Source organism: Setaria italica, chromosome I (assembly GCF_000263155.2).
Source record: "Setaria italica strain Yugu1 chromosome I, Setaria_italica_v2.0, whole genome shotgun sequence".
NCBI classification, from domain to species: Eukaryota; Viridiplantae; Streptophyta; class Magnoliopsida; order Poales; family Poaceae; genus Setaria; species Setaria italica.
The window spans coordinates 40052780-40076763 of NC_028450.1; the positions used below are offsets into that span (position 1 = coordinate 40052780).

At 49.9% G+C, this 23984-nt stretch overlaps 3 protein-coding genes across 3 annotated transcripts; 2 read left to right on the top strand and 1 right to left on the bottom strand.

The window, feature by feature from the left end:
- Nucleotides 1–4202: 4202 nt before the first annotated feature.
- LOC101763430 (E3 ubiquitin-protein ligase At1g63170) lies at nucleotides 4203–8227 on the top strand. The gene is made up of 5 exons (XM_004954112.4): nucleotides 4203–4580; nucleotides 5933–6732; nucleotides 6901–7026; nucleotides 7101–7386; nucleotides 7492–8227. The coding sequence occupies exons 2-5, from the start codon at nucleotides 6140–6142 to the stop codon at nucleotides 7705–7707; spliced, it is 1221 nt and encodes a 406-aa protein (XP_004954169.1). The 5' UTR covers nucleotides 4203–4580; nucleotides 5933–6139; the 3' UTR covers nucleotides 7708–8227.
- Nucleotides 8228–8617: 390 nt separating this feature from the next.
- LOC101754131 (glutamate receptor 2.7) lies at nucleotides 8618–11917 on the bottom strand. The gene is made up of 4 exons (XM_004955196.1): nucleotides 11656–11917; nucleotides 10241–11571; nucleotides 9784–10096; nucleotides 8618–9696 (listed from the first exon to the last, which is right to left on the bottom strand). Exons 1-4 carry the CDS (start codon nucleotides 11915–11917, stop codon nucleotides 8618–8620), a joined length of 2985 nt encoding a protein of 994 aa, XP_004955253.1.
- A 5366-nt stretch (nucleotides 11918–17283) lies between these two features.
- On the top strand, nucleotides 17284–23606 carry LOC101763835 (glutamate receptor 2.7). The gene is made up of 4 exons (XM_004954113.3): nucleotides 17284–17687; nucleotides 20539–21851; nucleotides 21949–22261; nucleotides 22342–23606. The coding sequence occupies exons 1-4, from the start codon at nucleotides 17393–17395 to the stop codon at nucleotides 23403–23405; spliced, it is 2985 nt and encodes a 994-aa protein (XP_004954170.1). The 5' UTR covers nucleotides 17284–17392; the 3' UTR covers nucleotides 23406–23606.
- The last annotated feature ends 378 nt before the right edge of the window (nucleotides 23607–23984 follow it).

The window sequence follows — 23984 nt, forward strand, 5'->3', positions numbered from 1 at the left end:
AGAAGAAAAGAAAACACGGCACCATCTATCTCGTTCCAATTGGGCCTAATTTTTATTATGGGCCGTACGGGTCAGGGACGACACGACACGGCTGGCGGGCCCGCCTTTCCTTCTTCCGTCGGCCACATCTCACCGCCATGTCCTTCTACTAGGCCTGTTCACTCGCGGGTTACACCGGTTTCCGCTGGTTTTTGAGACCAGCCCGACAGTGGACAGTTTGCTTGGGTTAATCTGGTCTGTAATACATAAGCAAGTGATGGTTAAGCGGGTTGGACTAGCTGGTTCAACGGTTTAATTGGTTTGGAATCAGTTCGCAGGCTGCTGTTGCCTTACCCTTTGACCGAAGATTGCTTCACTGATAGCTTCATCAGTTAAATGCAGAGCTGCTCCAGTTAATATTTCCTCTTTTTTCAGAGAATAAACAACGTTTACTTAAGTTAATGCCACTAATGTAATACCCTGGCCATTCGCCATTAAGGCCTTAGTCCAAATCTGTAGCGGGCATCTAGTAGTAACATTACGTGCTACAAAATAAAATTATTACAATAAACACAATTTATATCACTAATTATCCATCATCATGCTAAATGACAGACTTCCAGTGTTGCTCGAGAGACTTCCATTTTAACATATTCACTTGCTTGGTGAGTGATGGGAACAAGAATGCATCTTCAATCAGCCTATAAGACAATGAAAATAGAGAAGACAGTCACTCATCAAAATAAAGCAAAATGAAGCAGTTCAAATAAACACAATAGAACAACAGCGTTGAGCAAGCATCGGTAAAGAGACATTTATAGTGGAACCAGGTAATGGTATTATATAAGCCATATGTAAAATCAACATTTTATCAGTTACACAAGCAACATAGAAGAGACAATTGGATACTTATATAAGGATTAAATACAAGAATTTCAAATAGACCAAGATGGTTCATGTAACAAAGCATGTAACTAAGAGCCTGTTCCTAACATGTCAGACTCACATCCAAAGGATTGGTGACATACCTCTTGCTTCAAATGACAGGAAGGAACTTTAATCTCCACAATTCAACTCTGCAAGCTTTACAGTTAGATGATTAATGTAAGCTAACAGTGAGATGATTAATATAAGCTAACAAGTTATAATCAGAAATCTTGATGATAAATGAATATGATTGATACTTTCTTCAAGTGCTTCACAATTTTTTAAATCTCTTATGATTTCTTTTAGATCCACATTTCTGGGCGATGAACGTAGCCAGCTATATGCACATATCAGTGGCTCAACCATCTTGGGTGACAAAGAGCTTCAAAAGGGAGAAACCACTCAACCACTGGTGCTAAAAGCAGACTCTGAAGCTACCGTAGACACTTGTACCGCTAAAACATCTTTGGCTACTTTTGACAATACAGAATATTTACTGGAGCTAACTTTCCACCAATTCAAGATGTCAAACTGTTCTGTGTTCTTCTCACAATTATCTTTCAGATATTTTGATAACTCTGAATTGATTTCTTTGGTTTCGATCTCTTTGAGGTAAAGAGCAAACTGTGACACTAAGCTGTGAGAAATGTCATCGACATGCTCTTCAATATCGATTGAAAGCTGATGCTAGCACCATATGATGAAGTACCAGCAGCAGTCTCAACATAAAAATTATATAAGCGACTGAGACCTACTTCAATTGTGTTACAAAATTCCTTTTCCTTCACTTTGTCATGTAGAATTTTAGAGGAAAACTCTATATATTTCAGCTTGAACCTTGGGTCCAAAGCAACCGCCATAAATATCAATGGATTCATGATGGCAAAATTTCCCCAATATTTATCAAATTTCTTTTTCATCTGTACAGCCATCATACTCCAAGCATGGTCATTTATTCTATATAGTTTGTCTAGCTTATCATGTATGGAGATAAAATCATGGAAAAAGATACTCAGATATCACATATTGCGAAATAGAGAGTCTTACCGTCACATCGCAAAATAACTTCATAACAATAAGGAACTCCCTTGCATATGCAGCTGGAAAAGCCCTCCACCCGGAAAACCCCGGCGAGATGGACTTCGCCTCCATTGGCAGCAGCAGCAACGGCATCATCTCCATGGATCCCGACGTAAACACTTTCCTCTACGACGGCGCCTCCCACGGCCTCCGCGTGATGCCCGCGCCGCACGCGCCCAAGCACGCTTCGGTCTCCCTGACCGTCGGTGAGGACCTCTACATCCTCGAGAGGAACCCTGGAACCGAGGAAGAAGATCATTCCTTCGAGGCTCTCATCCACCGCGGCCCGAGCGACGAAATTGTCACCGATATCTCCGACGAGAAATAGTTCTGGCGCTGTCTCCCGCCGCCTCCCTACGCCTACGATGACAACGAGTACCGGAAGGTTGGGGATTACGAAGAATACCGCCGGCGATGCTACGAGAGGAACGGGAAGGACCCCTATGTCATCAGCGCCTACACTGTGGTCAGCGACTCGCAGATATGGATATCCACGAAGGGGGGTGGCACCTTCTCCTTCGACACGACAAGCGGCGTGTGGAGCGAGGCCGGCGACTGGGCGCTGCCGTTCTACGGCCGCATCGAGTACGCCCCCGAGCTCGCGCTCTGGTTCGGCTTCACGTCCGAAGGCAGGCAGCTCGCTACCTGTGACCTTGGCGCGGCATCGCCGACGAGCTCACCGGTGCTGCAGGAGGTGTGGGACGAGCTCGCACCACCGCTGCCGCCACGGTGGGTCCCGGTGATGTCGTTCCTCCTGACTCTGGGCGCGGGCAAGTTTTGCGTCGGCCGGATGGTCGACATGGCAGTGGCACAGGAAGGCTGGTGCCGGGGGAAGAGCGGCAATGACTACCTTGACGTGGAGACCTTCGCGGTGCTCACCGGCGTGGAGGTTGTGCGCGGCAGCAGAGGGGCGCTCAGGATGATCAGGCACAAGTCCAGGCGTTACAGCGTCGGCTGCTCGATGGCTCGACTGCGCTGAACGAGGGATCCTGAATTCCTGATCCCCCGCTCTGTAACTCGTGTTGCAGGAAAGAATAATCCACTCCTGTATCATTGTATGGTCAAATCAATAAGATTGCAGGTCAAATCAATAAGCATACATGTCTAATTATCATCTGCCAGATTTCTTGCGTTGATAATCACCGGTCTGATTTCTTGTGCTAGTGCAAAGTGCAAACCTGATTGAGTGACTGCCCAAACATGACTCGGCGATAACTGATGGAGTTTTTCTGCAAAAGTTACCCTGAATTTCTTGCCATCGTGAGCGCAGCAGTTGCCATCTAAAAAAAGAAAGAATTCTATGATTAAAGCTTGCAGATTTGAGAGCCCTATCAGGAGGATTTCGTTCGTGGGCGTATCCAACATGAAAGTTCATAGCTTGGATCAGTTGGATGGAGGTTGTGCGCGGTGGCAGAGGGGCGCTCAGGATGATCAAGCATAGGTCTAGGCGTTACAGTTGCAGCATTGGCTACACGATGTCGCGACTGATGTGAGAGAATGATCGTGAATTCCTGTTCGATCCCCCAATTTGTAACGCGTGTTGTGGGCGAGAATAATCCACCCGTGTCTCACTGTATGGTCAGACTAATCAGATTCTAGGTCAAATCAATCAGCATGCATGTTTAATTATCATCTGTCAGATTTCCTGTGTTGATAATCAGATTGCAGGCCAAATCTATCAGTATCCATGTTTAATTATCATGTGTCTGATTTCTTTGTTAATAATCACCTGGCCGATTTCTTGTGCTACTGCAAACCTGGCTGCCCCAAACATAAGGCACCGATAACTGACGTAGATTTTCTGCAAAAGCTCCACTGAATTTCTTGCCATCGTGAGTGCAGCAGTTGCCATCTGAAAAGAAGATTCTCCTGTGATTATGCTCTATGATCAAACTGGTGTGAACAAAAATGCAGATCCGAGAGAGCGGTCAGGAGGATTTTATTCGTGGTCATATTCAGCATGAGCAGTAGCTGTGTCTGCTGAAACCTGAATGTTCAGAGCTTTGGATGGATCATAGTCGAACCATGTCAGTGTAGGATTTGTTGTGTCTTCGGCCGTATATGGGCCGCGCGCAGGAGCTGGAATCTTGCAGGCAGGCTTCATTCAGCTCATCAGCTGCCGCGTAGGCCCGGGCCCATCTATCTCGCTTTGCGGTGACCCGAAGGCATGCATCCTCCCGATTCCCCCGTTCCGGAGACGGCACCACCCTTGCTGCCGGTCTCGTCACCACACCAACCCACACCCCAACCCCCCCTCCTCCGCTCCACGCCTCCACCCCACCACAGGCGAGGGCGACTCCTTCCTTCCTCGCAGCCGCCCGCCCCAATCCCGATCGCCTCGCCCCCGCGCTGCCGCGGCGCGCGCGCAGTGTCCACCGACCCGGCCGGCCTCTCTGTGGGGGCGCATCTGGTGGCTACCTCGCCAGGCTAGGGTTGGGTGGCCCTCTTCTACCTTCGTCTCGCGCGAGCAGGCTCCGGGCGCGCGTCATCGTCCCTCGCTCTCTCCGGTTGCGACCGCGTGCCGTCCTCGGGAGCTTTCTCGTGCCACGGGAGGGCCGCCGCCGCCTCTCCGTCCACCGGCTAATTACCTAGAGGTACGGGCCCCATCAAACCCCCGCCCTCTTCGGTCCTGCCTTTCCCCAGATCTGGCCGCTTGATAGCAAAATTGAATTCGTTCGCGTGTTTCCTTACTCCCTCGAGGATACTCAATTGCCTGGATGTGGTTTATCTCATGAGTTCTCATGTGTAGTACCAATTCATATGTCTGCTGTGGGCCAATTTTAGTTATGTTCAGATTTATATCGTTGTTCTAGTGGATGCATCTCTACAGAGAAAATTGGACTTCGTGCTGATGCAGTTGGACAGAGGCTGCAGCTAATGTGGTTAGCTTGTCGACTGTAAACCTACCAGTTTTCCCTATGTAGATTGGGGGGAAAAACTAGACCTCCGAAATTGTGAGGGTGTGAGTGTCGTTAGTGATCTGGTGTAGTTTAGAGCATGGAGCTATGGACAGCAGAGTGTTGAAGTTTGTATGGATGCTAAAGGAAGAAGGTTGTGTTTGTCATAGAATGGTTTATCTAGGATTTGATAGCCAGAGACTAAGACAATGTTCATGATGTAATGGGGGAATAGGGAACCTGAGCCTGTAAACTAGGCCAACCGTTAGCTAGCGTCGCATGAAAATTCCCAATCCAACTCATTCGATATACTTAATGGCTATATTCCAAAACGTAGCACTCTTTAAAACCATGGTGTGCTATGGTGGAATCGAAACAAATCTTCCCTACCCCACGAACTTGACCATTTTGTTATTTATGACTGCTGGATGTCCCCTTCACTGGTGTGGGCACCAATAAAACCATACGATGTTCCACTATTTGCCCAGCTCACTGTTTGCTTGCCTTTCTTCTAGTGTTTTGCGCATGAACCTTTCCTTGAGAATTCTAGTATTCAACTGTACTGAGCCCTACTTGTGACTTGTATTTCATTGTCGTGAACTTGTGAAAGCCTAGCTACGCAACTGGTTCTTGCTGTATTGAAAATTTTATGCCGCTCCATGGATTGAAGAGACATTATGCTATGATGCAGAATTTGTAATTTTCTGTTGCTGCTAGTCATATTTAATCATGATTACTCTCATGCTAAATTGAACATTTAACCGTATAGAGTGCTTACCCAAAAAAAAACCATATAGAGTGCTTATTTTGACAATATTTTCAATTTCAGCCCATATTTTTTTTATCACCTGGCAATATTTTGTTTAGTAACCATTTCATCTTCAGCCTGATTGATGTGGTATTTTCTAGGTGAAACTATTCATAGTGCTCAAGATGTTAAGATTATAAATGATATTGCTGGATTGGTTCAGTACGCACCATAAACATGTTTGTGTTTTGTCAGTGCATATGGCAACAACTTCATGTTTCTTTTACACGTGGCATTGCAGAACAACTATCTTGGGTCTATCTTGGGGGTCTAAACCTAAAGAGTCATTTGAAGTCTGGAAGTTTCTGTTGAAGAGTACATAGAAATATCTCCTGACTTTTGAGGAAGACTGCGGAGCTTCTAAATGTGAAACTTCTTTTTATTGGTCACTCCTGGATGCTGTTGAACTCATCCTCTCACGTTACTTGAAGCTCAAGGTCGAGCTGATATGAACACTTCAAGAATGGAACAAGCAACAGGTGTAAGTGGTCCTGAACACATAATTGATATTCCAAGGGACACTGGTTCTTCTGCTTCAGTTTCTCGCAGTGCGGATAGAGAGAACCATGAAGAATTAAATCCTGTGGACAGGCCTTCAACTAGAGCTCTAGTACCTGCCTTGCAGGCACCATCAGCAATAGGTGCTGTACCTAGTGCAGGGCAGACTTCAGGCACTAGGAGAAGTGATAACTATGTTCGTCGCCACAGAAGCCCTTTGAATTCTGGACTGTGGATTTCAATTGAAGTTATTGTCAATGTGAGCCAGATTGTAGCTGCCATTGTTGTTCTTTGTCTGTCAAGAAAGGAGCATCCACAAGCTCCATTACTTGAGTGGGTCATAGGTTATACGGTTGGTTGTTTTGCAACATTACCCCATCTCTATTGGCGCTATATACACCGTAATATTGTAAATGGTGAGCATGAGCCAGCACACGCGCCTCAAGGGTCTTCTCATAACAACTCAACTGAAGCCACTCATGCAGCAAGTGCATCGGAGCGTCGTAGGAATGCTGCACGAAATGCGGTGCTTGCTAATCCCAGGTACAGACTCATGTCATCTTTATGGTTTTACTTGGTTTGCCTTCATTTCTTAAATTGGAATGGATATTTACAATGAATGCAGTGAACTGTGCGTTTTTTGTTCATGTATGCATGCTGCATCAGCACTGTGACTATACATTAATGATGAATGCATTGTGCCATCTGCAGGATTAATGCACTGTTTGACCACTTCAAGATGGCCCTGGATTGTTTCTTTGCTGTATGGTTTGTTGTTGGAAATGTGTGGATATTTGGTGGGCGTTCTTCTGCTGCTGATGCTCCAAACTTGTACAGGTAAACGCAAACTGTCCTTCCATGAATGAGATGTTATCTCCTTTATCCTGTTGCTGACTTTTGCTTCCCACCAGGTTATGTATTGTGTTCCTCACTTTTAGTTGCATTGGGTATGCCATGCCGTTCATCCTCTGCGCAATGATATGCTGCTGCCTTCCATGCATTATATCTGTTATGGGTTTTAGAGAAGATACAAACAACACAAGAGGGGCTACATCGGAATCTATCAATGCTTTGCCTACATATAAATTCAAAACCAAGAAACGCCGCCATGGTTCAGGAAGTGAAGCTGAAGGCCAAGAAGGTGGGATAGTGGCTGCAGGGACTGAGAAGGAGCGATCACTTTCTGCTGAAGATGCTGTATGCTTATCCATTTATTTCTAACTGGACTCATTTTTTTTCAAAGAATTAAGTTTTTTTTATCATCATCACTTATGTCTTTTCTTGTACCCTTTGGTATTGCAGGTATGCTGCATCTGTCTTGCCAAGTATGCACACAATGATGAGCTTCGTGAACTTCCATGCTCACATTGTTTCCACAAGGATTGTGTTGATAAATGGCTCAAGATAAACGCACTTTGCCCTTTGTGCAAATCTGAGATAGCAAGCTCATCTAGCACTTCTGATACACGTCAATCGGAGCAGAATGCTATTCCAGTGCAGGAGATTGAAATGCATTAGGTTGGTCCGCTCTCCCTCCTTATCACATAAGCATACCGCCGCGTGGGGTTCCCTGCCTTCATGTATAAAGTTGGAGATTGATGTATGGATTGTAGTGACGCCTAGGGTTCCTTTTATCATTGTTATCTTGGAGATGTTACAGCTCTTCTCGCTGTCACCCAACAATGCCAAGCCAATGCTACCCAGGTTTCCATCAGTGTGGATTTCACCTTGTGTTCTGTTTTGGAAGGCACTGGATGTCTACTTTGTAGTTTCTAGTGCAAAAGAGGTGGGCCAGGTCCAGGTACATACATGATCCGTTAACTTGCGTGATCCTAGTCAACTTCGCTGTATTTTTCATTCATGGAAGATATTCAGTTGGTGACTACAAAAATCTGGTAAAAACCTGTTCCACTTGATAGGAGGCGTGAACTTTCTGACTAATGGATAAAGTCTTGTTTCGGATATGTCCATCTCTGTTTTATGCGTCACTCATGCGAATTTATGAATGAATACCAAGACTTCCTTGGTTTTGTAGTCCTGCAGGGTAATGTTATGAAACTGTGGTTGAATCAGCTCTTTAGGTGCTTATGCTGGTACTCAAGTTTACGCATACGCTCACCCTGAGCACTTGTGAAATTAGCATTTAATCAATGTTTGAATAGATCGAAAGCTTTTTGGAGATTAGTTTGTATGGGCTGGTGCCTATTTATTTCGGTTATATATCTAGAAAAGTCAAAATGGTTAATAATTAAGTCAAAATGGCTAATAATTTGGGGGTGGGAATACAATTTTGGCTTGCCGTAATTCCTCAAGACCTCCATGTTATGAACTTACGATTTACCGTAATCAACACATACTACTAATTACGTCGATCGGCGTGTGACTGCTCGCTTGCGGCTTATCTGAGCTTTATACCATTGCTTCACCTTCACGGGGATAACGGCAGCTTCTTCCTTCCCTCGGTGTTCTGCGGGACCTTGAGCGACGGCTTGCGCTCCGGTGTAGACGCGCGTTTCTCCGTGGCTCCCTCCCCAATCCTCTGCTCGAACGGTGTCCTCAACTCACCCGACCCCTTCCGCTCCAGCGGCGAAGCCGAGTCCATGCGTGAGTGGTCGCTGAGGGAAGACGCTCCCGGGCCGCCGAAATCGCGCATGGCCGTGGCTTCCTCCTGCTCTGCTCTCTCCCTCTTCTTCCCATGGCTGCTCCCGTTCGTCGACGGCGACGAGTCGCTCCAGAACTGCTGCTTGAAGTGGGGCGCCGTCATGTCCTTGCGGTCGTAGTGCTGCAGCCACGCGCGGAACCGCTTCAGCGACACGCTCCCGGAGCCGGGCTCCGCCGCCCGGAGCTCGTGCCGCTCCCGGTAGACGAAGGTGGCGAGGTAGACGATGAGCACTATCGACGACGCCACCGCGGTGATGAGGAACAGCCCGCTGAAGTTCCACAGGGTGAGGCTGGCGGTGGACGCGTCCACGCCGTCGCCGCCGCAGGCCCCCGGCGCGCCGAACCATTTCCTCTCGATCAGCCCCATGTCGTACCCTTCCGTCAGCCCCACGATGGCGCGCGACACCTCCGGCGCCATGGGGGATCCTTTCGGGAACACGAAGCCGAAGCCGGTGCCCTTGTAGACGGGTCCCGCCATGGTGTAGCCGTCGCAGTACTGCGACAGGAAGATCTTGAGGTAGGGGACCTCGTCGAACACCGCGGCGACCCCGCCATTGTCGGAGCCTCTGGACAGCGCGTCGGCGTACTCGGCCGGCGTCCTGTAGCTCCTCAGCTTGCTCTGGTCGAAGTTCATCTTCAGGAGCTCGCCGGCGACGAAGGAACCCTCCTGGTAGCCGACGTAGTCGCCGTTGTTGATGAGATAGTTGACGTCCGTCACCGATGGATTGAGCTTCTGGACCGTCAGCATCGATGTCAAGCTGGCCGTGTAGCTCGACGTCAGGATCAGGACGGCGAACACCCATATCACCATCAAGAACTTTGACAGGTTGCTCTCCACATTCTCCCCTGCACACCATGAGAAATTGGCCGTTTAAGTAGCCGCTCTTAGTTTTCTTAAGAAGCTGTCCAGAGCAGAGGTGAGCATGAGCTCACTGTGTGCGAAGACGAGGGTGGAGAAGGCGAAGTGGAAGATGATGCCGAACTGCTGCAGCGGCGTGCCGCGGAACTCGGGGTTGATCCGGTGCTCTATCACCCAGATGACGAAGCCGGTGAAGATGAAGGCGGCGAGGCTGGCGAGCCAGAGGGCGGGGGTGAGAGGCTTCAGGAAGAAGAACATGCCCGTGGCCGTCTGCGACTGCACCGCCACCACCATCGACCACCCGGACTCGGTGAACGGCATCGTGAAGTCCACCTCGGCCATCCTGCTCCCGGTGATGGCCACGTCGCCGACGACGGCATCAGCTTTCTGCAGCGGCAAGATTAGTAGACAATTCATGGTGAGTAGAGTACAGAGCACAGGTACAGACGAGGGACCATATTGTCATGGCTACTGATGACTGGCCAAGTGGCCAACTACTGAAGAAATCGTCAGCAATTTGCCCGAGCTCACCTGTCCGGGAACAAGGTCAACCAGTTGCTCGTAAGAACCCGAGTTGCCACCGCCAATGCCGTAGAATGGCTCGTACCGGTAGTAGACCGGATACGGCAGTGCCTTGATGGCCGCGTCGAACACATCGATGCAGTAGCCTGAGATCACCGTCCTATTGGTCGTCGTGTCGTTGTACACCTGCACGAACTCCCAGAACCCATGCTTCACCGGCACGGCGATGACGAGCTCTTGCCCGGCCGGCGAGAATGCCCACCCTTTCGGAACTCGAATGTCTGACTGTTCCAAGCCCGGGAAAACGACATCCTTCAAACCTTCGCCGCTGCCGTCGTTGTCGAGCTCCGGTGAGATCCCAGATTTCCTTGTCCACAACCCCACCGTCCTGGGGCCTTCTGCGGCGAAGTTGACGATCTCGTAAGCCGGCGCTTGCAGCTTCCCGTCCAACACCCTGAACTTCCCGGCCAGCCCGTCGAACGCCGTGTCACGCAGAGCCTTGAGCAATTTTTCGCCGGTGGCCGACACGCCGAGCTGGTCCAGTTCCGTCGGACCCGTGCTCCCTTCCGGCGGTTCGAAAGCCGAGCCGGAGATCCCGGCCTCCTCGACGGCGGCAGCGGCAGCGGCTGCCCATGCCGCGTCGTAGGCCCGGAGCGTCGACACGGTCGGGACCGGGATATCTCGAGCGCCATCGTTGTCCCGCTGCAGCCTCGCCGTGAACCGTTTGGCGAAGTCAGCGGCCTGCCTCGTCGGCGGCGCGTAACGCCGGACGGCGACAACGCCCCGCATCGCGTCGATGTCCTCGGGGCTCAGCGCGTCCGCTTCGCCCACGGCGGCCGTGGCGATCCAGACGTAGCCTTCGGACATCATGCCGGCGGTCACGGCCCTGCGGAACAGCCTCAGGGCCAGGGTAAGGGACATGTGCACGACGAACACGCGCGTCGTCGTCGCCGCCGACACGCGGTAGAGCACGGCGTCGAGACGGTCGTCGGACGCGCCGGCCGGCACCGCGGCGCGGTGCGCCACGCTGGCGCCGACGCCCCGGAGCGCGTCCGCGAGAGCGGGGGCGATGGCGGCGCCGGAGGGCGAGTCCTCGTGCAGCAGGACCGCCGCGCGCCACCGGAAGTTTCCCAGGACGCCGGCGACGGGAGCGGCCTGCGAGGAGTCGTCGTCGGCCGAGGCGCGCACGGAGAACGGCGTCGGCGCCGCGGGGACGGCGGAGAAGGAGAGGACGGGGACGTGGGCGCGGCCGCCAATGTGGGCCACGAACTCGGCCTCCGCGGCCGTCTGCGCCCCGTGGATGATGGCCTGCACCTGCGCGTTCTTGATCAGGTCCACCGCTGCACGCGACAAGCGCACAGTTCAGCCATGGTCATCATCAGGTGTCAGGCAGGCAGAGAATGACAGGATGACGACGAGCTCACCGGCGGAAACGGCGGCAACGGCATCGCCGGAGGAGTCCCTGAAACGGAGCTCGACCCTCGTGGTGGAGTTGGCGTGCACGGCGTAGTAGTCCTCCACCGCCATCCGGATGCTGGTCCGCCACCTCCTGCCGGCGACGGACGCCAGGTCGAGTATGACGCCGACGCGGACGGGCTCCGCCGCTGCGGCCCGGTGGCCGACCAGCGCGCCCAAAACCCACAGCGCGACGAGGGAAGCGGCGGCGGAGGGGAAACGCGTCCCCATCTCCACGGCGATCGATTGCTGCTACGATGCCCCGCTTCGGCCCAAGGGACCGGCCGGAAATTTTTATACAGGGCAGCGCATCGCGCCCATCCTTGCCTTTTTGAATGCTCCTTCTTTGAACGGAGATTTAGCAGTGGCTAGCTGGGTGAGATATGCTGAGCAGAGGCCGGAGGGGACGCCTAGTTCTCTCAGATGTTGTGTGAATTTGTCAGAGAACCTAGGAGGAGTTGGGACTGGTGTCTCGTCTCCCGGCTAGACATCACCATCCAGCATAGACGAAGCTGTTTGCTTGGTTTTAGGCCCTCCCCAAAAACTCCCAACTTTGATACTATGCAAAAAGAAGATTCCCTATCACATCAAACTTACGGTACATGCATGGAGTACTAAATGTAGACGAAATCAAAAACTAATTGCACAGTTTTGTTGTACTTTGCGAGACGAATCTTTTGAGCCTAATTAGTCAATATTTGGACAATAATTCACAAATACAAACGAAATGCTACATTGTGCTACAGTACTACAATAGTAATTTTGCATCTCCAAACTTTGGGCAGCTAAACAAGGCCTTACCTGTTAAAAAAAGAGCTGTGTCCAACACGACCAGCTGGTGAGTGATATCAAAGAAAGAGAGCGGGTGCTCCCCTGCACTCCAACACGACACATGGCTGCATGATAATATTGATCATACAGGAACTCCTCTCTTTGGAATGTACTTCATGTGCAGCTCACACCGGACACCACCGGCTGACGTCTCCTGGACGGCTGGACGCTCACTCCGTCACTCCACATGGCGGGTCGTTTCTACGGCTGCCTGCTTCAGCTCTTCAAGCAGAGTTCAGTATAGCATATCCACTGAAAACCACGCACAGCAGTATAGCATATTATTTGGGAAAGAAAGGGTGCACGGATCGTTCAACAAGGCGGCCCAAGGAAGTCCACCAATTGTGGGGAGGCCAGGAGCCTGTGCTTTCTCAGCCCGTCAGCCGTTGTTGCGGAGAGGTATTTCTTGGGCCCGTCAGCTCTTAATGCTCTGGAAGCTCTTTGTACCACTCGCTGCTTAATCATCCGTTCCTCTACCAGGCTACAGAAAACAATACTACTTACCAAATGGAGGTGATGCACTAGGACTTAATCTTTTGCAGTTATGCTGGTAAATCTCACCAGACTAGTCTCACAAGTCAGAGCCAAAGCTCTGTTCGGACTAAACAACGTTGTCCTGAAACTCTGACCGCCGGTCCACCAACACTTCTCCTACGTTAAAACAGCATATCGTCCTCATTTCATTCTTTTCTTAGTCGCCATGTTCAGTCTGATCACCATCTGTCATTCTCCGGTTAGAAAATTACTGCCATGGAAACCGCAACGCGTTTTCAGTAGGATAATAGTCACTTCGCCAGTCTTATTCAGGTTATGGGATGACGAAAGGACTGAGGTGTGCAGTATAATAGTCACCTCGTAGTATGGTGCTCGTTACTTGGGTTTGATCTAGAAGGTTAAGCTGAAAGCAGCATGTGTTGATTTCTGATCAGTGCCTCGTCAAGAAAGTGTTAGGATTTCCATGTATTACTAGAACATTAACAGCAATGGAAATTACTATGCAAATTCGAAGGCTTTCATTGTCATCACCGATTCAATCGGTACAATTCACCAGTCTTACTCTTGCCCAGCGGATAAATGACTCACCAGTCTTGTTTTCAGGCACTAGCGACGAGGCTGTTGCTTTCATGGGAAATGACTCAGTGAGATTATCCAACGTCATCAAGGTTTTCATGACAAGGAAATTCTACGGAAATTGCTGAACTAAGCGTCCTCTTTGTATTTGATCTCGTTCACGAAAGTGACTAAATTCAATCCGTGCTATCATCATCCTAGTTTACGAGGATAATTGTTATAAATTTGATTGTGAGTCGGTTCCCTTCCCTTTCGGTATCTTGGAATACCTATTCATTACAGAAAATTGCACAATTTTGAATGGCACCGAGTGGAAAGTTGTTTTGTTTCAAAACTTGGATGTTGCCAAAGCAAAATGCTATCCTATGGAGATCGTTTGGTGCTCATTAATGCGGTTTTGACGAGCCTACCGATGTTTATGCTATCCTTTTTGGAGATACCTAAGGGAGTTCAAAAACGTTTAGATTTTTTCAGATCTCATTTCTTTTGGCAAAGTAATGATACTAAGAAAAAATACAGGCTAACAAAATGGAACATTGTGTGTCGCCCCAAAGACCAAGGTGGATTGAGTATTGAAGTACTAGAGGTTAAGAATCAATGTTTACTTAGCAAATGGCTTTTTAAACTTCTTACCGAGCAAGGTATGTGGCAAGATTTGTTACATAACAAATATTTGAAGGATAAAACTCTTTCTCAAGTAGAGGCAAAACCCGCTGATTCACCCTTTTGGAAAGGGCTGTTGCAAATGTACTTGCTCAAACACTCCTAAATATTGCTTTTAGAAGAGGTTTGATGGATAATAAAAGGAACAAATGGTTGCGTTTATGTCAGCGTCTAATGAGGGTTAACTTGTCTGTTCATCCGGACCAGTTTGTTTGGAAACTAACTACTACCGGTAAATTCACTGTGAAGTCTCTGTATCTTCAACTCATGAATGATAATACGACATATTTGCATAAATACTTATGGAAGTTTAAAGTGCCCCTGAAGGTTAAGATTTTTATGTGGTTCCTAAAAATAAAGTCATGTTAACAAAAGACAATCTGGCTAAACGGAATTGGAACGGCTGTCCAAAGTGTTGCTTTTGTGACTCAATGGAGTCCGTTGAACACTTGTTCTTATCATGTCCTTTTGCGCGTATTATTTAGCGTATAGTTTACTTCACTTATAATATACCACCCCTTTCCAATATTAAGATTTTTTTCGGAAATTGGCTTAATGGGGTAGATAAGAAAAATAAGGCTAGGATACGCATTGGAGTGTCAGCTTTATGTTGATCCATTTGGAAACGCAGGAATGACTTTATCTTTAACAAACAAACGGGTATAGGTTATTCATATGGCGGTGCACTGGATACAATTATGGTCACACCTCCTCCCAGCGGATCAGCAGGAGCCTATGGTTACTGGATGCAACCAGCTGCTCACGGTTGCATAGGACTTCTATTTCCAGGCTACTGGGTGGCAACACATGTCTCAACCTTGACTGATCCGTGATTGTAATATTTGAAATTTTCTGCACTATGCAATAAAAGGTTGTGTGCATCAATTGATGCATAGGTCGGAGCAATCCCCATTTCGGAAAAAAAAAATGAATTTGGTTTCAAGTTTCAACGTCTTATTACGTGCAGCATCTGCCTTGAAAGCAAAAGGTATCACATGCATGGGAAAACCAACCCAAAAATATATATCATCATACATAAGCTGACCTTGCATTCAAGTTTTTGTGTCCGTTTTTTTTTTCACAATAGATTTCCCTAGCTAATATCCGTGCCAAGCGCTTTGACATTGTAACTCTACGATATTTTTCCCAGTAGCACCAACATCCATGACGTCGACACTATATTTCTACCTTTAAAGATCTGCAAATAGAATGGCAGCCATTGAGTGACACCAAATCATAGTGCCAAATTAAAATAATATGTAGAGAAGCAAGTGTTCAACCGGAAAACCAGATGACAAAATTCTGACTTTCCTGTGTGTCAAGCTGAAGTTTGACAACCCCAGGAAATTTCAGCTCCGTTTCCATCCTTTGAAAAAGTGTATAAATAATAAAACTATGCATGCGTCATGTTGCTTGGTATCTTTCAGTTAATAACACAACACTATTTATACCTCTGATTTAAAATAGTATTGACCCGTTTTTAAAGTAAAAATAGGATAATTTGTGTTCTAGTTGGATACTGCTGTGCCTTTAGCTTTTCAACAACTTTAATAGTCTAGGTTTTAAAAGGCAGCTTACAAATCTAATGAACTGTTATGAACTTATGATACTCTTAGATCTTCCAGCGAGCAGGTATGCTATACTTCACAATATCCAAATTCTGGTAGAAGCATAAACTAGCATAGCGAACTACTAACAACAGTTCTTCAGTACGTATCCCTACCGTGCTCAGCAAAAGATCCTCTCTGCTCTTCTGGCCTTTCTGCATTCCGAGGACAAACGTCGTCCAGTAATCCTCTTGAGGACAAGAATTCGGTTCAAACGTTGTCTGTCAGTCCATGTTTGGTGTCACAAATCCTCTGTAGTTCAGAAGAGACACATGTACAAGACACTGCAGAGTTGCGACAAAACTGTAGCTCAAGTGTTCTTGTCTGTCATCATGCATCTTACGGGATACAGATCTGGAACACAGTTTCTATTTTATCTTTTCAGCAGGAGGAGTAGGTAAGAGAATCCCTCGGTTTGTCGCCGTAAAGGTCCGCTGCGGTCAATTTTTACTACAGTACACATCACTTTTGTGGGATGCATGCAGATTAAGGGGCTGTTTGGATACAAGGTGTTAAACTTTAACAGTGTCACATCGGATGTTCGGATACTAATTAGGAGGACTAAACATGAGCTAATTATAAAACTAACTGCAGAACCCCTATACTAATTCGCGAGACGAATCTATTAAGCCTAATTAATCCATCATTAGCAAATGGTTACTGTAGCACCACATTGTCAAATCATGGACTAATTAGGCTTAATAGATTCGTCTCGCGAATTATACTCCATCTGTACAATTAATTTTGTAATTAGCTTATATTTAGTACTCCTAATTAGCATCCAAACATCCGATGTGACAGGTGTTAAAGTTTAATAGGGTGTTCCCAAACACCCCCTAACATTTCCAAACGCAACCATGTTCTTCATCAAGCGCGTAGCGGGTACGCTGAGAACAGCTTTGTCGTCGCAAAAGTCTAGCGAGGTCAATGTTTACAAGCTCATTGTCGGGCCTGCAAAACTCTGCATCTGGTGCAGGCAGTAACGTAACCCAGTCAGTTCTTCCATTCTTCCATTCTTTGCCTCGCCAATGCAAACAAGAAACCGAGACCAGGACCCGGAGGTCGGAGGAGCACGAGGCCGCCATGGCATTCGTCGCGGAGTTTTCGCCGTCCCCACTAGAACTGGATCCCATGCCGATCCGCGATGCCGCGACCCCAAGTAAGTCTTGGGCTCCGCCATCGACCCTCTCCTCGACCGCTTCCTTCCTCCGCTCGCTGCCACGTTCTTGTCTGCGTGCCCCTGCCCCACGCCACCCCACGTCGCATCATCTAACCAGTCAAGTCAAGCGCGCATGCCGTTTATAATTTTCCTGCAAGAAGCGTCGCTCTCCGAGTCACGCGGCGCGCGCGGCCTCTCCTTGCTTCTCGCCGGCCCGCGCCGCGGGTATAAAGCGAGAGCGCCGGCCCCGTTGCGGCGCTGGACACCAGCAGAGAGAGTCGATCGCGTGTCTTCTTCACTGCAGTCGTCTTCCTCCTCCCATAAACTTGGCCTGCTGGAGCTGCAGTGGTAGTGGTAGACTGGTAGGTAGGGTAGATGGGGAGACTACTACGCTGCTCTTCTTTTCGCTCCGTCTCCTCCTCCTCCTCCCTCCACTTCCGCCGCCTCGTTCTGGCCTGGTGCGTCGTGGCGGCGAGTTTGCAGGCGGCCACGGCGCAGCAGGTGCGCGTGGGCGTGATCCTGAACCTGGCGTCGCCGGTCGCGCAGCGGCGGAAGGTCGGCATTAAGATGGCCCTGGAGGACTACTACGCCGCGCACCAGGGATCCAGGACCAGGGTCGTGCCGAGCTTCCGGGACTCCGGCGGGGAGGTCGTCGGCGCCGCGTCTGCCGGTAAGCTCCGCACACACCACACACTTCGCCCTTCGCCGTTTCAGTATCAGATGCATCTATATATCCAAGCATACTTGAAGCTCGTAGCAAATCTATACAACTCCTACTAGCATGCATGCTCAGTCTGATCTGCTTTGCTTGGTCCATGTTCATTCACCGGTTTCTATTAATCTGGTTAGCAACGTACTGCACTGTTAGTAGCTGGGCTGTTCTTCAGCAGAATCGATCGCTGATTTGCGGTGAAATAGCAGTGCAAGGACAGGACCTAGCGTAGCATCTTTCTCGCGTTCGTCTACCCAGATGGCCAGATGCATCGTCGTCTTTGATGGTATGAGCCATGACCTTACCAGTAGTTGGCTAGTTGCTGTGGCTCTGCCAGGTCCAACCGACCACAAGGCCGGCGGGCCATGGCCGCCTCTAGCTTAGTTTGGCATGTTCCTTCGCGTCTCTATCTTCTCCTCCGGTTTGAAATGGTCGCCGGAGTTCGCGATCGAAGTTTTCCTTCAACTGTCGAGTTGCTTTCAAGCTTATTAGTGTACCAGTAACGTGAGGGGTCGCGTTCTCGTCTAGCTACCACATCCACGACGACGACGACCCGCCATGCTGTCTCCCCATGCATCAAGGTATAACGAAGACACACAGCACAAAATTATTTGAATTTTAATCCCAAAATAAATTGAATCTCGCTGAAACCGATTATAAACTGCCATTTGCACTACTAGTAGTCGATCAGTACGTAGCCAGGGTCTCCTCGAGAGGACGAAACAGCATTAGATTTCTATAAGGATCTGGTGCTGTTACATCACATCACTCATCTCATACGTGTCTGCCTGTCTGTGGATGAGATAAGCTTGTTTTTAGAGACCACAACAGGCTACAGCATCATGCATGCCATGTCTGTCGCCTTCGATCCTTGCCTTCAGAGTCATGCTTGGACCAGTCTTGGGTACGGTCTTCCTTCACCGCGAGGCACGTGCGTTGGGAGCGAGATGAGATGATGGTCCAGTTGAGCTCGCGGCCGGTGCCCAAATCTTCAATCATGCTAGACTTCAGTCGTCCAAGCACGAAAGCAGCTGACAGAGATGTAGATGGCATCTATCTGCCGTTAATCCTTGTCCAGTTTATTTCCACACACAATTACAGGATGCTGCGTGCTACTGTGCTAGTGCCTACAAGATTCAGGTTGGCTTAGCTAATTTTACCACAATTAGGGTCTGTTTGGCTCCCAAGTGCTAAAGTTTAGCACCTATCATATCGGATGTTTGGATACTAATTAGAAGTATTAAACATAGGCTAATTACAAAACTAATTGCACAGATGAAGTCTAATTTGCGAGACGAATCTATTAAGCCTAATTAGTCCATGATTTGACAATGTGGTGCTACAGTAACCATTTACTAATGATGAATTAATTAGCCTTAATAGATTCATCTCACGAATCAGCCTAGGGATTCTGCAATTAGTTTTATAATTAGCCTATGTTTAGTACTTCTAATTAGCATCCGAACATCCGATGTGATGCGGTTAAAGTTTAGTATCCGGTATCAAACATCCTTGGTAGTAGAGTTACAGCGCCCACTTTGCACGACAGGGTCGGATAGTTTTTACCTTTTGGGGTACACAAACTACAGCGCGCGTGAAGTGGACGTGAGCAGTTGCAAATAGGGTTCAGACATGTCCCTGTCAGACACCAGTGGCAAGTGGCGACTGAAGACTGAGCACTCTTTTCGTATTGGCCGCAGCCTTGCTATACGAAAATCCCTGGTCTTTCCGCGTGGAAAAATAGGCGCGATCGGACCCGGGACTGATCGACCTGCGGCGTAAACTTGTTTGGATCCGTAAATTAGTTCGATAATTATATTAGATGTTTAGATATTAATTAGAAGAACTAAATGTGAACTAATTATAAAACTAATTGCATAAGTCGTGGCTAATTCGCGAGACGAATCTATTAAACTTAATTAATCTATAATTAGCACATATTTATTAATTAGAACTAACAGATTCATCTTGGGAATTAGACTTCATTTATGCAATTAATTTTATAATTAATTTATATTTAATCTAAACATTCGATGTGACAAGTAGCCTTAGGCCTGTAATTGTCGGGTCAACTTTAAATCGCCTAGCTGCTGAGAAGGATTAACTACCTGCGTGTAGGCCACTAGTGTCAGTAGCAGCCATTAGTCCATCATTTGTCGTCAATCCATCCATCACTTGTACAAGGAGCTTTGGTCAGTCAATTTTTAACAGTACTAGCATGTCTTACGACAGAAGAATCAGAACTAGTTTCTGTAGGATTATTAAGAAAGATGAGATGGTTAGTATAGCAGACGACAGAGGACAGCCCTTAGTTGCAGTCAGTGAACCAGATTACTGCTTGGCAGCCAAGCACTTCGAGGTCTGGTGGTCAACGAAATGGTTGTACAGGAATCCGGCTTTCTAGAGTTCTCTAACCGAAAGATAATCAGCGAATAAAGCCATCTTTTTTTCGTATGTCTGTACTGTGCATGTCTGTATGGAACTATTCTCGCGACGGCTTCTTGTGCCATACAAGCAAAGCATCAAACTACTTTAGCAACTGAGATGAGAAAATTCCAAACTAGTTAAATATAAAAGGAATTCTTTTTTTAGGTCAATAGAAAAGGAATTCTTGACCAGGTAAACTAGGCCTGCCATCTGTCGCTATTTTGATGTCAACGTACCTTTGGCAGCAACGAAAAAAAAAACGTTTGTTGACAAGCAGTACAGTCTGTGGCCCAGCAGCCAAATTCTCCTTTGGGCCGAGATGTTTATGGGCTTTGTGGTCCATATTTCTGAACGGTGGTGTTTCAATTTGCTTTTGTTTCAGCGGTGGACCTGATCAAGAACCAGCAGGTGCAGGCGATCATCGGGCCGCAGTCGTCGGCGGAGACCGCGTTCGTGGCCAACCTCGGCACCAGCACGCACGTCCCCATCCTCTCCTCCTCCGCCACCTCCCCGGAGCTCTCCCCGGCGCAGACACCCTTCTTTGTGCGCACCGCGGCCAACGACTCCTTCCAGGCCGCGCCGGTCGCCGCCGTCCTCGCCGCGTTCCGGTGGCACGCGGCGGTCGTCGTCTACGAGGACTCGCCCTACGGGTCCGGCATCCTCCCTGCCCTCGCCGACGCGCTACAGGGCGTCGGCGCCAGGATCATGGAGCGCGCCGCCGTGCCGGTCGACGCCGACGACGGCCACATCGACGCGGTGCTCTACCGCTTCATGGCGATGCCGACGCGCATGTTCGTCGTGCACATGAAACTCTTTCCCGCCGCGCGGCTGTTCCGACGGGCCAGGAAAGCCGGCATGATGACGAAGGACTACGCCTGGATCGCCACGGACGGCGTCGGCAGCGCCGTGGACGCGCTGGGCGCCGACGACATCGACGCCATGGAGGGGGTTGTCAGCCTCAGGCCGTACGTGCAGATGACGGAACAGGTAAGGAACTTCTCGGCGAGGTTCAGGGCGAGGCTCCGGTGGGAGAGCCCGAGCGCCGACATCTACGCCCACGACCCGACCATTTCGATGCTCTGGTCGTACGACACGGCGTGGGCGGTCGCGGCGGTGGCGGAGGCCGCCGGTGTCTCCAGCCCGGCGTTCCAGTCACCGCATAGGAGCACGGTGACGGACCTGGACCGGCTCGGCGTGTCGGCCACCGGAGCAGCGCTTCTCAAGGCGGTGCACGAGACGACGTTCCACGGGCTCGCAGGCAACTTCAAGCTCGTCGACGGGCAGCTGCAGCCCCCGGCCTATGAGGTCATCAACATCATCGGGAAAGGCGCGAGGTCGGTGGGGTTCTGGACGCCGGAGGCCGGGATCTCGCAGGCTCTCCACCCCAACGCCGCCAAAGGTCTGAAGCTTAGTACTGTTTGGCCTGGTGATGCGACGTCGCCGCCCAAAGGATGGGTCGTGTCGCCGAACGGACAGAAGCTTCGCGTCGCCGTGCCGGTGAAGCGAGGGTTCAAGCAGTTCGTCGACGTCGGCAATGAGTCGACCACCGGACACCAGGCAAACGTCACAGGCTACTGCATCGAGGTGTTCGACGCCGTCATGCGCAAGATGCCATATCCGGTGGGCTACGAGTACGTTCCGATCCCCAACAGCTCGGAATCGTACGACAAATTCGTGTCCCTGCTTCCAGAACAGGTGGGTATTGCAGAGAGATTGAATCGGTGAGTTGGGTCTGTCATCAACTGACTGACTGAGTAAAAAGTTGAATTGAGCTATGGCGATGTGACTGCAGAGAGCGGACATCATCGTCGGCGACGTGACGATCACGGCGAGCCGGATGGCGAAGGTGGACTTCAGCATGCCGTTCTCGGACTCGGGGTGGTCGATGGTGGTGGCGGTGCGCGCGGAGACGAGCACGAGCATGTGGATCTTCCTGCAGCCGCTCACCACCAGCCTCTGGCTCGCCAGCTTCGCTTTCTTCTGCTTCACCGGCTTCGTCGTCTGGGCTATCGAGCACCGGATCAACCCCGAGTTCCGAGGCACGCCATGGCAGCAGTTCGGCCTCATCTTCTACTTCTCCTTCTCCACCCTCGTCTTCGCGCACAGTAAGCGTGCACCTTTTTATTCAGTTCACAAATCTGGAACACCTTACCAATTTGTTGAACGATGGCTCTGTCATTTGCAGAGGAGAAGCTGGAGAGCAACCTGTCCAGGTTCGTGGTGATCATATGGGTTTTCGTCGTCCTGATCCTGACGTCGAGCTACACGGCGAGCCTGACGTCGATGCTGACGATCCAGAAGCTCCAGCCGACGGTGACCGACGTCAGGGAGCTCCAGCGGAGCGGCTATCACATTGGGCACCAGGAGGGTACCTTCATCGTGGCCTCTCTCCAAAAGCTCGGCTTCGACAAGGCCAGGATGAAGAGCTACAGCACCGCGGAGGAGTACGCCGACGCGCTGTCCAGGGGCCCGGCCAACGGCGGCGTCGCCGCCGTGTTCGACGAGATCCCCTACCTGAAGCTCTTCCTGTCCCAGTACTGCGACGGCTACGCCATGGTCGGCCCGGTCTACAAGACCGACGGCTTCGGGTTCGTGTTCCCGCTGGGGAGCCCGCTGACGCCGGACGTGTCGCGGGTGGTGCTGACGCTGGCGGAGGGGGAGGAGATGGCGCAGATCGAGAAAAAGTGGTTCGGCGAGCCCGGCGCGTGCCCGAGCCAGGGCAGCGGCGCCGCCGCCGTCGGCTCGTCGAACCTCAGCTTCCGGAGCTTCGGCGGGCTGTTCCTCATCACCGGCGTGGTGTCCGGCCTCACGCTCCTCATCTACCTCGCCACCTTCGTCTACCACGAGCGCGGCGAGGTCCGGGCGGCGGAGGACGAGGGATCCGGGAGCTCGTCGGTGCGGCGGCTCCGCGCGTGGCTGCGCCACTTCGACCAGAAGGACCTCAAGTGCCCCACGTTCAAGACGTGGAACGAGGAGTCCGTCCGGGACGGAAGCCAGATGCAGAGATGGGTCGATGACACCGTGCGGAACGGCCGCGGCGGCGCCGACAGCGCGGTGCCGGCGGCGGGCGAGGAGGAAGCCATCGGCATGAGCCCCTTCAGCATCTCCGCCGCCTCGGAGATGATCAACGCCGGCTCGTCGCCGGCGTCGGAGCTCGGGACCTCGTTCGAGCAGAGGATGCAGGAGGCGCCACACTCTGCGGAGATGACACACTCTGTGGAGATGATGCCTAGATCAACGGCCTCGTAACTGTAAATTTCTAGATGTGGATGCAGGGCAATTGCTCCCTAAATGGCATGGCACGTCTGGTAGAAAACTCTGACCAGTCGGTCAGTATGTCCATAAATAGTACTCCCTCCCTCGGTTGTTAAATATATGAACGTTTAGATAAGCAAATTAGTTCATTTTTGAACCAACTAGATTATCCTAAATGTCATGCAAATTAGTTCATTGTTGAACTAACTTGTCCGTCGTACGTCATATATTTAAGGATGCTACGTCATACGTCATATATTTAAGGATGCCACGTCATACGTCATATATGACAGACGGAGGTAGCAGTAGGTACATCAGCTTAGCGAAGTGCTGAATGACGCTACCTGTAATTATGGAACAGTATCCGACCTGTGTGCATTCATCAGGAGAATGTTTGTGTTGGAATGCGAATCGATGATAAAACTTTGTTCAGATCGACAAATGACACATAGTACATGTGACATGATAAGTGAGCCATTCTCACTGGATGCTACTTTCCAATCTAATCTATACATGTATGCAGGAACCAACTCAACAGCAACAATTGACGTCAACCATTAAAACTATTTATTT